The sequence below is a fragment of the Apis mellifera genome, linkage group LG8 (assembly GCF_003254395.2).
Source record: "Apis mellifera strain DH4 linkage group LG8, Amel_HAv3.1, whole genome shotgun sequence".
Taxonomy (NCBI): Eukaryota; Metazoa; Arthropoda; class Insecta; order Hymenoptera; family Apidae; genus Apis; species Apis mellifera.
In genome coordinates this window covers 3,967,068-3,980,399 of record NC_037645.1, presented here as the reverse complement: position 1 = coordinate 3,980,399, position 13,332 = coordinate 3,967,068, and the positions used below count along the sequence as shown (strand labels likewise).

At 33.8% G+C, this 13,332-nt stretch overlaps 2 protein-coding genes across 5 annotated transcripts in view; one reads left to right on the top strand and one right to left on the bottom strand.

The window, feature by feature from the left end:
- Window positions 1-13,332, top strand: part of LOC409628 (neutral ceramidase) — a 32,613-nt gene that overhangs the window by 7,577 nt on the left and 11,704 nt on the right. For all 4 annotated transcript variants that reach the window (XM_006559666.3, XM_393129.7, XM_006559667.3 and 1 more), the window contains exons 2-7: window positions 278-449; window positions 919-1,062; window positions 1,657-1,833; window positions 2,005-2,132; window positions 2,213-2,414; window positions 3,192-3,398. In XM_006559666.3, coding sequence (XP_006559729.2) covers window positions 309-449; window positions 919-1,062; window positions 1,657-1,833; window positions 2,005-2,132; window positions 2,213-2,414; window positions 3,192-3,398 — 999 coding nt within the window. In that variant the 5' untranslated portion in view covers window positions 278-308. The remainder of the gene's footprint in view (window positions 1-277; window positions 450-918; window positions 1,063-1,656; window positions 1,834-2,004; window positions 2,133-2,212; window positions 2,415-3,191; window positions 3,399-13,332) is intronic.
- Window positions 4,644-10,916, bottom strand: CPR6 (cuticular protein 6). Its single transcript, NM_001270822.1, is given in 3 exon segments — window positions 4,644-6,135; window positions 8,441-8,710; window positions 10,848-10,916. Coding segments are annotated over 3 exon segments (567 nt in total). The 5' UTR covers window positions 10,857-10,916; the 3' UTR covers window positions 4,644-5,847.

Genomic DNA, 13,332 nt, shown 5'->3' with positions numbered 1-13,332 from the left:
GTTAAGTTTTTTCGATTACTTTTAATTTTCGAAATTCGTAGTCGATCAATTCAACTCATCTTCAGAATCAGAAAAGAAGCGATTAAACACTTGTACGACTTATCCTTCGATTTCATCTTCGATGAATACAAACGTATAAATATAAATACTCGAGGAACAAGCTTAAAAATCGGAAAGAATTGGACATCGATCCCGTGTGTCCCCTTATCTTTGGATGGACGATAATATTAAACCTCGTCGAAACGGAAATGAGACACAGTGACACGGTTGATTTCAGCGCGTTCAGATTGGCGGAAGAGAAAAGCTGAATGGAGGCACCGGCACTCTTGAGGACCCTTGCGCTTCTCACGATATGGCTGCTCCAGGTTGCGGTGCCGGGCGCCGTTGCGTCCTACACCATCGGCGTGGGCAGAGCGGACACAACCGGACCCGTTGCTGAAATAGTTTTCGTTAGTATCCTCCTTCCATTTTAATATCATCACGACAACGAGTTTCCTTCTTCTCATGTTGTGAGAAACTTGGAGAAATAATTGAACTCAAAATATGTCGAAATAACATTCGTTATCTTGATCCTTTTATCTTGAATGTAAAAATAATTGAACCCAAAATGCTTAAAATAATATTCGTTACATTCTTTTTTATTATCCTTCGATTAAAAATATTACAATTCAAAAAATTTTTTTTTCATAAAAATAATCTTGAAACAAAAAGGGAACAGTGATTGAAATAAACGATATGCTTTATTTTTTGTTGAATTAATTAAAAATCAAAATAATTTTCACTTTTCCTTTTTTTATATTCTCTCGAATTATGTAAGAATTATCCTGTTTGTTAAATAATAGAAATATTCAATAATGATCCAATGTTCTTTCTTCTGTGTATTCGGATCACTCGAAGGAGAGTTGTTCGTGTTTCCAGATGGGCTACGCGAAGATCGATCAGAAGGGATCAGGACTCCATCTCCGAACGTTTTCACGGGCATTCATCATCGACGATGGGGTGGAGAGGTTCGTGTTCGTCAGCGTGGACAGCGCTATGATAGGAAACGGGATACGTCAAACGGTATAATCCTCCACTTTGCATCTAACCCTTTCCCTCTCCGATATACGATAGAAATTTTCCATCATCCATCTCTCCAATTAATAAATTCTATTTATCGATTCGATTCCATCTTTTCTTCTACTTTTATCGATATAGATTTGACTTGAGAATTGCGCGTGAACAACAGATAATCGGTATAATTAAAAAGAGATTTCGTATCAAGATATAAGCAGACAATACGTAGCGATAATTTTTAAAATCGAAAATAAATAAATAACTGGGATGAAATAAAAATATTTTCGAATTAGCTAGATTGAAATTTTCATCGATTTCTATCTTTTAAATAAAAATAATAAAAATAACAACTTCTCGAGACTCGAGTGCAATTCAATTTAAGAAATCAAGAGACAAGAGTAATCAGTTTACTTTAACTATATATATATTAAAGAAATTCAGATTGATTGAATTTAAAATAACAAGATTAATATATATGTAATATTAATCTTGTTATTTTAAACTCAATAAATCCGAATTTCTAAAGTCTTCTCGATTCGATTTCGATATACGGAAAATTATTGTCTTCTCACTTAAGATCGTGCTAACTCGTTGCTACAGGTGGTGGAGAATCTCCAAAAACAGTATGGCGATTTGTACACGGAGAAGAACGTCATGATCAGCGCAACCCACTCGCACTCCACCCCTGGTGGATTCATGTTGCACATGCTGTTCGATCTCACGACGTTCGGTTTCGTTAGGGAGACGTTCGATGCCATGGTGAATGGGATAACCAAGGTAAACAGAAAAGCGAAAATAATATAATATAATTCTAAAATATCTAATCTAGATTCCACGTTATAATTAATAAAAAGAGAACATAGAAATATTAATAATGGATTATCAGAAAATAAAAATTGGAAGGTAATTAAGAGAAATATTGGATAAATAATCATCGCTTTTTTTCAGAGCATCGAACGTGCCCATAACGCCATGGTGCCTGGTCGGCTCTTCATCACCCATGGGGAAGTTCACGGCGTGAATATAAACAGGAGCCCGTTCGCTTATCTGAACAATCCAAAAGTGGAGAGAGACAAGTATTAAAAATATTATTCTTATAAATAAATTTTCTTACTTTCCTGGATGAATCCTCGAACGAGTTGATCTCGATGCACAGGTACAGGGACAATGTGGATAAGATTTTGACGCAAATACAATTTTACAAGAACGAGGACAACAAACCGTTGGGTGTAATTAATTGGTTCGCCATCCATCCGACTAGTATGAACAACACGAATCATCTGGTGTCCAGTGATAACATTGGCTACGCATCGGTTCTTTTCGAGAGAATAATGAACAATGATTCACTGATTGGCAAGGTAAGAAGCGATGTTATTAATCTTTAAGAAAATTGTAAATTATATTTTGTAATTATTAACGCGATACTCAACTTATCTTAAATCTTGTTACAATAATTTTGATAATTTTCTTTATTAGTATCGTTTAAAACATTTTAATTTAATTATTCGATATATTATAAAAAAGACAATACCGATCGACGAATAATTATTATCCATAAAAATATTTGTTTCCGTGTTTTTAATAATTACATTGTATTATTATATTCAATTTATATAAATTAAATATTATTGTTATTCAAATATTAGTTAATAATATTTAATAATCAATTTATATTTTCACAAAATTAAAAAAGAAATACGCGTGTTAATTTATACACGTCTTTTTTATAATATTTCAAATCAATTGACAAATAATCTAAAACAAAATCGCAAATAATTTTTCGATAAATTAAAATCTCTTATCGTATCGATACGCGTCCGTGTCCCGAGCGAATGTAAGACTGAATGAATAACAATATTCGAAGCGAAGCCGAACTATAAACAAACGTATTCGTCCCATCGAAATTCGAGCACGGCGTTCGAGGGCACGGCGTTCCACTTTGTTTCGAAACGTCGAGCTACACGTATCGTCTCCGTGTTAAATAAATTAAAATTTATCGATTCTTTTTTCGTTTTTTACTTTATTTTTTCGCGAGTGCAAGTGCGAGTGCGGATGTTAAACGAACGAATGAACAACGAACGAGATTTTGCGTCTCCTCGAGGAGGATTGTAATTGAGGAAATTGGTTGAGATCAGGGCCCATTCGTGGCAGCCTTCGCCTCCAGCAATCTCGGCGACGTTTCACCCAACACACGTGGCCCGAAATGCGAATTTTCCGGCAATAATTGCTCGAAACAATACACTTGCCCAGGGAGAAAGGAGATGTGCTTCGCCTCTGGACCAGGGAGAAACATGTTCGAAAGCACCAGTATCATAGCCAATAGGATGTTCAAGGAATCTTGGGTGAGTCAACGTTTTCTCTTCTCTTCTTTTTTTTTAACTTTGTGTATATTTCCTTTTGCGTGTGTGTTTAATTTATGTTAAATGGAGTAATGTTTTCGTTAGATTTTTTTTCTTTTTTTGTTATAACAAGATGTATAATTCTTTATAGCTATCTTTTTTTTTTATTTGTACGCGTTTATAATATTATGAATATGAATAGAAATGAATTAATTAATCGATGATTAGCTCGTATTAAAAAGTGGAATTTGTAGATAAGAAATTTCGAAACAGAATATTTCGAAACAGTTATCTTTATCAAAATTAGATTAATCGAATAATTGAATTTTATAAAGCAATTTCGTTGATTTGAATTATATCGAAAATTTGAAATTTCTATTCCTATTCTTCTATTTTTAACTACTTTACATCGTGATTTATTATTTATTGCTTTCAAAATTCGATATTAAAAAATTTTATTTCCCCAACATCAAAAATTCGCAGAAACTTTAAAAAATTAGGATAAGTTAAGGTGTTTATAGTATTTATCACAATTCTCTTCCAAAAATTATCTTTCCTATCTTCTCTTTGATATTCCTTGAAGAACAAGCATCATTCTTCGTTATTAAATTCAATTTCATCTTCCAAATTTTCGATTCAATATAATGATTTTCGAGATATGTCAAAGAAATGACGTTCTATCTCACTCGCCATTAAGTTTTCACGAGAAAAAAAATATATTTCGACGAAATTTACAATGAAATCGCGAGAACAATGAGAGAGAAACGATCTAAAAAGTTTAAAAAAATCGACAGAAATAGATGTTTGGACAAAATTTACGAATTATGTGTAAAAAATGAATTATTTCGTCTCTTTAGATTACATTTAAAATTTGTTCAAAGTTTTTCGTGATAATAATGAAGAGATTATTGGCCTCTCTTATTTTAAAATGGAAGAAATTCTTCTGAGAACAATCCTCAAGAGTCTCTCCATCTTCTTTTCGTTTTAGTCGGTCGATTATCCTCACAAAATGGGAAACGAGGCCCAAACAGATGCTTAATTCGTTTCATTAAGACACTTGGTTAACGAGCCATTGTAATCTTTCTTCCTCGAAATACATTCCTGAAATATATCGGTGAGAATAACGAGTTCTTCTTTTTCATTTCCCATCTTTTTTTAATTAGTTGTAAAATTTTGGCTCAAATTAGAGGAAAAGTACATCTATTTTATTTTATTTTAATTTTATCGAAAGAAGAAAGGCTTGATATTAATATTGGTACGATTTTATTGAGTACATAAATTTTTTGATTCCTTATTTACATGTGTGTGTAGTGATTGGTCGTATGCGTTAGGTCTATTTCAAAAATGAAAATAAGATTATTATGTAGTATGAAATCATTCCTTAATAACCATTAGATTGGAAATTTTGATTAAAAGATAAAAAAAATTTCTTAATTTTAAAATTTTGCTTAGCTTTTACGATTTTTAATGTTCGATCTAAAAATTCATAACCTCGATTGTTCATAAATAATAATTCAAAGATACAACAAAATTTCCAATATTATTATATATCGATACTCCCATCCCTACGATAGATGTGGCACAGTTTTATGAAACTTAAATATTCGTTGATAATTACAATATTATTGGAGAGATTATTAAACGATTTTTATTTATTTTTTTATTTTCTTCTTTCTTCTAAATCTATAATTACAAAATTGCGAAAACTACGAATTTCGACGTTTCAAACTCTTCTAACATCTAATAATCATTAAACCAAGTGTGATTAAGTACAATTCTTCTAACTATAAATTCTTCAATCGATTCGTCGAACGATCGATGTTTAATTTTCTCTTTGACATTTCTTACTTAATTTTTTCTTTTTAATAATATTTTAAATATTTTACAATACATTTATTCCCAGTACCCAGAAAGAGAAGATGGCAAAAGAGTAAACTTTTGCCAATTCAAATTCAACGAAAATTTCTCGCAAGAAAAATGTTTCTTTCGATAAAAACAAAGAAAAAAGTATTGGCAAATCTTACATGGTTAACGATTTACTATTTCCCCTCCATTTCTCTTTCTTCCTTGGCACACCATTCTATTTCGAAGCACCTCTTTAATTAAATAAAATGTAATATGTGTTTACAAAAAAATTAGAAAAATTCCATCAATATATATAAATACACATACATCTTGTGTATTTAAAATTAGTTTAAAATTAATATTATTCACGTGGATAATCCTTTCTCCCTTAAATTATCTTCCAATTTAAACAAATTTCCACGATATCCTTTTTCGAAATTGTTTAAAAATTCCACGATCGAATAAATTTGATCTTTAAGCTCGATTATAAATATCGTATCAAAAAAGTATTTGTCTCCGTTTAAATAAGATATTTTCTCCGACCCTGTTTCCACATTTTCCTCTTTCTCCCCCCTCATTTTAAACGCGATACACGATAAGAAAGTGATTAAAAGTGATGCTTCTCGTACTCCTCGTAACTATTGTAATACGCCGGGGATATGTACTTGGCGACGGGGATGGGTTTCGGGTGAATGGCCGGTCCAACTTTTTTAACGACCGCGTTGAAACCGTTGTGGTCATCGGCCGTGTACTCGACGATTCTCACGCTTCCGTCGGGCTCGTTGACGCTGTAAGAACCGTGGACCACGTCCCCATCGCGAACCTCGTGCTGGGTCTTCACGTCCCCTGTGTGGGGATCGTGCACGCCATAGTTGAACATGTACTTGGGATGGGCCTGTAAATGATATATATATTTCTTTTATCTTAATTGTAATGAAAATTTTTTGGAATTTATTATTATACGAGATATTGGATTCAATTTTATCGGATCTCGAGGATATTTAACATTCTTCGTTGCTATATTGTTATATGGAAAATGCGTATAGCTTTAGGGATTGTATAGAGATATTGGATTCAATTTTATGGGCCTGTAAATGATATGTTTCTTTTATCTTGATTGTAATGAAAATTTTTTGGAATTTATTATTATACGAGATATTGGATTCAATTTCATCGAGGATATTTAACATTCTTCGTTACTATATTGTTATAGGGAAGATATAGCTTTAGGGATTGTATACGAGATATTAGATTCAATTTTATCGAGGATTATTTAACTTTCCTTCGTTGCTATATTGTTATATGGAAGATATAGCTTTAGGGATTGTATACGAGATATTGGATTCAATTTTATGGGATGGGCCTGTAAATGATATATTTCTTTTTCTTAATTGTAATGAAAATTTTTTTGGAATTTATTATTATACGAGATATTGGATTCAATTTCATCGAGGATATTTAACATTCTTCGTTGCTATATTATTATATGGAAGATATAGCTTTAGGGATTGTATACGAGATATTGGATTCAATTTTATCGAGAATTATTTAACTTTCCTTCGTTGCTATATTGTTATATGGAAGATATAGCTTTAGGGATTGTATACGAGATATTGGATTCAATTTCATCGAGGATATTTAACATTCTTCGTTGTTATATCGTTTTATGGAAGATATAGCTTTAGGGATTGTATACGAGATATTGGATTCAATTTTATGGGATGGGCCTATAAATGATATATTTCTTTTATCTTGATTGTAATGAAAATTTTTTGGAATTTATTATTATACGAGATATTAGATTCAATTTCATCGAGGATATTTAACTTTTCTTCGTTACTATATTGTTATAGGGAAGAAATAGCTTTAGGGATTGTATACGAGATATTGGATTCAATTTTCAATTTGGGATGGGCCTGTAAATGATATATTTCTTTTTTCTTAATTGTAATGAAAATTTTTTGGAATTTATTATTATACGAGATATTGGATTCAATTTCATCGAGGATTATTTAACATTCTTCGTTGCTATATTGTTATATGGAAGATATAGCTTTAGGGATTGTATACGAGATATTGGATTCAATTTTATGGGATGGGCCTGTAAATGATATATTTCTTTTTCTTAATTGTAATGAAAATTTTTTGGAATTTATTATTACACGAGATATTGGATTCAATTTTATCGAGGATATTTAACATTCTTCATTGCTATATTTTTATATGGAAGATATAGCTTTAGGGATTGTATACGAGATATTGGATTCAATTTTATCGAGGATTATTTAACTTTTCTTCGTTGCTATATCGTGAAGGATATGGAAGATATAGTTTTAGAGATTGTAAAGAGAATATTGGGAGCGAGGAGCGTGTTTCGAGAAATTTCGTAACGAATTTTCCACGGGGGGAGGAGGAGGGAATTCGGATCTCCAACGTCGCGAGAAAGTATGACGGAAACGGTGGTGGCAATGGGAGAGATACATGGCGGAAGGTGTTCGTATGCCGAGCGTACCGCTTTCCACGGCGAAGAATTTCAATTAACGTAAAGCCAAGTCACACCTTGTGAAGCGATTTACGGATGCGACACGCGATCCCAAATGCAAATCGTCGATAATTTAATATCTTATCTGACGTGAATGATGTCTGTCAATGTTAATTCTTTTTTCTTTTTTTTTTTGTTTCAATTCGATCACGAGAAAGAGTCAGACCGTGAGATTTCTTATTTTTAATAATAAAAAGAAAAATCTTAAATGTAATTGTTATAAATTTATGCCTCGTTCTTATCGATGATAATCGAATGTGAAAAATATTCTGGAGAAATAAATAATTCATGAGCGTTATCGAGCAGAGAATACAATCAAAGATATTTAATTAACTTGTTCCATGCAAAGAAGGAATACAAAATTTCTTCTACGCGATAAATATCTATTCGTCGCGTTATCACGCCAACTTTATGATAAGATTGATAAATTCGTGCTTGAATGGACAATTGATTAATTCAATATCAATTTATTTTCCGATAAAAAATTCATCCTTTCTTTTCAAAAAGGGAACGAAAGAATAAGTTCGAATTTTCACTTATCAAAGTTTTAAGCCAGAAAATAAAATTAATCGAAGAATGGGATAAAAATTACTCGGCGTAATTTCCAGACGAATAATTATATAAAAATCAAAGGACAGATAATGAGACAGTAGCTTACGTAGTAATCGTGGCCGTGATGATCCGCGTGATGATCGTATCCGTGAGATCCGTGATCGAGAGCGGCTGCAACGTGAACAGGCGAGGCGGAAACCGCGTGTACCGGAACAGCGACTGTGGGTAACACGGCGTGTCCTTCGTACTGGGATGGGTATCCTTCGAGGCCCTCGTAATCCGTGTAAGAGATGCCGTGGCCCCCGTTATACCCGCTCAACACCACCGCTTGGCTCATGGCAATCGTCGCGCACAAGTGGCACAACAGGCTCTGAAACTGTAATTGATCGTTCAATTCAGATGGATCCATTTAACGTTTAACAATCTTTGAAAAGTTTCCTTCTAATTTTATATTCTTATTAAATTCGAAAATTTAGATTAAAGCCGACAATCTGTTTCTCTCTCGTTGGTTTAAAAAGATTTCTGAGGGTTTTGAAATTTTCGAAACGACTGGAAAAGTTGGAAAGTTGATAGGAGATCGATAATTCGTTATTAAGGTAGATAGTTTCGATAGTTGGAAATTCTTCCCACGAACGGTGAGTGTATCAGGGAGCTCGTTGAACGAGGAGAATTATGGCGAACGATGTAAACGCCACTTTTAAGGATCGTTGTGTGAAACTATGATGCATTTAAATGGTTGTTAAAATAAAACACGTGGAGTACGTGGTTAAATAATAATAAATTTTTCGATAATCTGAAATCACGGGTACATGTCCTGCACGATAGATCCTGAATCGATTCAGAAAGCCAATTTAGAAGTAAGTTGAAGTAATATTTTACTTTTGAAATAATAATAAAAATTATTAAATTATTGAACTAATCTTTTGGGGAAAAAAATTTGCAGAACAGTGTTAAAGTATTAATAAATTAATTAAAGTGGAAGAAAATTGAATTAAAAGTTCGGTTATATAATCTCCTTTTTTTAGAAACTCTTGTTAAAATTTGCCATATAAAAAACTTGATATCGAGTCGTCTAAGTTTAAGTTCAAGTCCATTCCTTCTTTTTTTTTTTTGATTGAAAAAGTTAACGTAACACGAACATGAAATCCACACACACGCGCGCGAAATTCCTCCAAATTGTAACAGAAATGTAATTCTAAATCAATCTGATCAAATCTCTTCTATCTAAATCCTCCTATCGTATCAATTATTCAAATAAAACTGTCTTCCACGATTATCCAAACTCGAATTCCAATCCTTAATTCCTAAGAAAACTCGAGGACAACTCTAAGAAACTTTACGTAAATCGAAAAAAAAAATTTCAAGATCGAAGAGAGAAATCACTTTGACGAATAAATGTATGAATTGATAGACAAATCGAATCAAATCCAATTCAAACATTTAAACGATTCAGAATTATTAGATCAAAATTATTAACATTATCAATCCAATATGCAATAATTCGGATCAATAAAAACGGTTCAAACGGTTTAATTATACCGCGGCTTAATCGTTGAACGAATTCTATTTTCTCCTCGCTCGAGGATGATCCAAACGAAAAAAATGTCAAAAGTGGGCGGCCATTGAACGAGTTTTCGATGGATAGTGAGCTGGTCGTAGTTGGTAAACTTGGAAAGTGAACTTATCGCGTGAAAGTGTCTCGTGTTTCATCTTTCGTGCCGCTTCACGGAATTCTTCTCTCCCCGAGAAAAGTGTCCTTTTTCACTTTCGCGGCGGCGACCTTGCTCCGTAAATTAATACGAATCCACGGAAGTGGGAACGTTTTTACTTCCGCGTGGATCGCAGACCGCAAAAACGAACGTATCGTCTGTCCACGGGAAAGAAGTTGATGGTCCCGCGATCGATAGATCGTTCTTCGGGGTCGTCGTTCTAACGCTTCGTCAGCTTTGAAATTCGAAATTTTTCTTTACGCGAAGAAAACTTTGAAATTCTTTAATAAAAGTATTCGTCTCTTCTCGATTAATTTTCCAAATTTTTCTCGACGCGTGAAAGAAGATGGAGAATGAAATTTTTACAAATAGAAGAAAAATTTTAAAACGATACTTGGAATTTGAAATGAAAGGAAATAATTCGTCTCTTCAAAGATAGACGATATTTAAAGAATACGAACCAGCCATTGTGAACAAACTTCTTCCACTTAACTAAATCTATCATTTACCTCTCTCTTATAATCCGACTTAATCCAGAAACGAAAAAATTGCATAAAATTCTACGAAAATTCATCAATTGATTCTCAAACGATCGCGACCAAGATAACCAAGATACAAAGAAAAAAGGAAAAGAAACTTGCACTGGTACCATTTTTACCAAAATTCCAATTAACAACTTGCCTGATCTACCATTTATCCAAACAAAATAGAACAGAAAGAAAAAGACAGAAAGAGAGAGAGAAATGAAAACACCAAAATTCGAGGGAAAAGTAATGCACTTGGCTTGATTTCCGGTCCCCGTACCTTCGACATGTCGCTGTACGTATATTCTCCCGTGCGTGTATGCGAAAACTCACCGCGATACTCACTGATATCCGTTATTCCAACACGATGCCCTTATATCTATCTCCCACCCGTCCCATCGAGTCGCTCTCGTCGTCGTTCCGGGCAAAAGCCCTCGTCCTCCCCCCTTCCTCCCCACACGCCGCCCCCACCTGCGCGGAAAACGCTCGTCCTCCCCATCGAAGGTGAGGAGAGGAACGCGTGAAAGGACGAGGAGAGCTGCGTTCATCTCTCTCTCTCGTTCACTCGCTCACTTACTTCCGGTCGGCCGCGAGGACCTCGCGAATGGGGGGATATTCAACTCGATGGTTTTTTCGACTGCTTGCCTCGTGCGTGATATATTACTCGTCGTTGTTTTTCCTTCGATCGTTGGTGGATTTTCTCAAGTTTGGTTGGATTTTAATTCACGAATGGGAAGGTAAAAGGACGATTTTCGAATGGATATATATTAAGGATATATTGGAATGAACGAATTGAATAAATTTTTAATTAGGAATTATTTGAGGGTATTTTCTTTTTTCAATCCCAAGCACAAACTATTGAAGTATTAAATTTGGAATGAACAAATTGGATAAATTTTTAATTAGGAATTATTCGAGGGTATTTTCTTTTTTCAATCCCAAGCGCAAACTATTGAAGTATTAAAAAGAATTATAGTAATATTATCTCTAACAGATGCTTAAAAATTTAATGAATCTTTCTTTTACAGAAAAGAAAGTGATAACTGAAAGATTGTCTAATGAAATCGGGTTATTCTTCGAGCAACGTTACGTTAAAATGTTCTGGGTTTGGATGCCATTATTCGAGAGATCACGAATCACAATAAAACTCTTTTCTTCAACGTCACATATTCATCGAACAAGAATGTTGTGCTCGTAAAAAAAAGGAAGAAACTCGTGGAAATGATTCTGTTTCCGTGCGTACGAGGAGATTAATTTGGAGGCAAGGAAACGAGAGCGTTGAAAGAGCGAGGCGTGGCGTCCCTTCAACCACGTTACGTTAGGAAGTGTGGTAATATGTTTAAGCGGAACAAAGCTCGCCGGTGTAGCTGGCGGATAATGGAGAAGAAGAAGTGGGTATATTGTGCCATGGGATCGCAAAACATTCTAAATAATTCACCGTTCGCTAATCACCCTCCATACTATATGTGTTTGTACTCTCGCAATTTCTTTTCTTCCACCACGATTTGCTCGACCTCGTGGAAATAGAATTCTTGCGCTTTCCTTGTCTCAGAACAGAGACAAGAAAATCGTGGAATTGGAATTTTGTCGAGATCAATGAGAATTATTCGGATCTAAGAGGATCCCTAAAAACGAATATTGTATTCCTCTGAGAGGGAGCGGTCCTTGGCTAGGTCGCAAGTGATGCAACAACACAAGAGACAGAGCTCGTTTGTCTACGCGAACGAATGTTCCCTCGCCCATTAAGCGGCACGGCTCCGTAATCGCGGAAATCGTGCGTGGACGTTATGCAAAGCGACGATTTCGCTCGTTTATTGCCATCGAGAATGTCGGTCAAGAGCGAAGGATGAGGGGAAAAGCATCGACGTTTCCAGCTATCGAGAAAAAAGAGAAATTTCTTCCTATCCTTTTTCTTTTTTTTTTTTTTACAGCACAACATTCTTGTTCGATGAATATGTGGCGTTGAAGAAAAGAGTTTTATTGTGATTCGTGATCTCTCGAATAATGGCATCCAAAGGACATTTTCGTAACGTTGCTCGAAGAATAACCCGATTTCGTTAGACAATCTTTTTAGTTATCACTTTCTTTTCTGTAAAAGAAAGATTCATTAAATTTTTAAGTATCTGTTAGAGATAATATTACTATAATTGTTTTTAATACTTCAGTAGTTTGTGGTTGGGATTGAAAAAAGAAAGATTGAAGAAGTATAAATTATATATATGAAAGAAGAGATATGAGAAATTGAATTAACTTTGTATTGTGGATATATATTATATTAGAAAGTGTCAGAAAATATATTTGATAAAGTAAAGTTTGAAATAAAAGTTCCAAGACGAGATTCTTTCGTGCTTTGATTCAAAATGCGAGTACAACGTTGATAATTAAGATAAAAAAATTTCGGCGGGAATTTCGAAGATTGGGATCAAGATTCTTTGCATCCTTCCCATGAGATTGGCATAAAGATTCCACCCTTGTGTCCATTTTGAATTCAAATGATTGGGATGAGTCATGGACAATTCAAAAAAAAAAAAAAAAGAAGAAAGATAGAAGAAAAAAAAGAGCCTACGACAATGAGAGGATATGGTGACCTCTGACCGAATTATGAAACAATTTTAATATAAATTTGCCCGTCCGCAGAAAAATTTGGAATTTTAATTTCTTTCTTTTTTTTTTAATTATTAAATCTGGAATTTTAATTTTTAAATTCTTGAGCGGAATATTTTGAAACGTGATTTTAAATTTTTTAAACTTATATTTTTATGCTT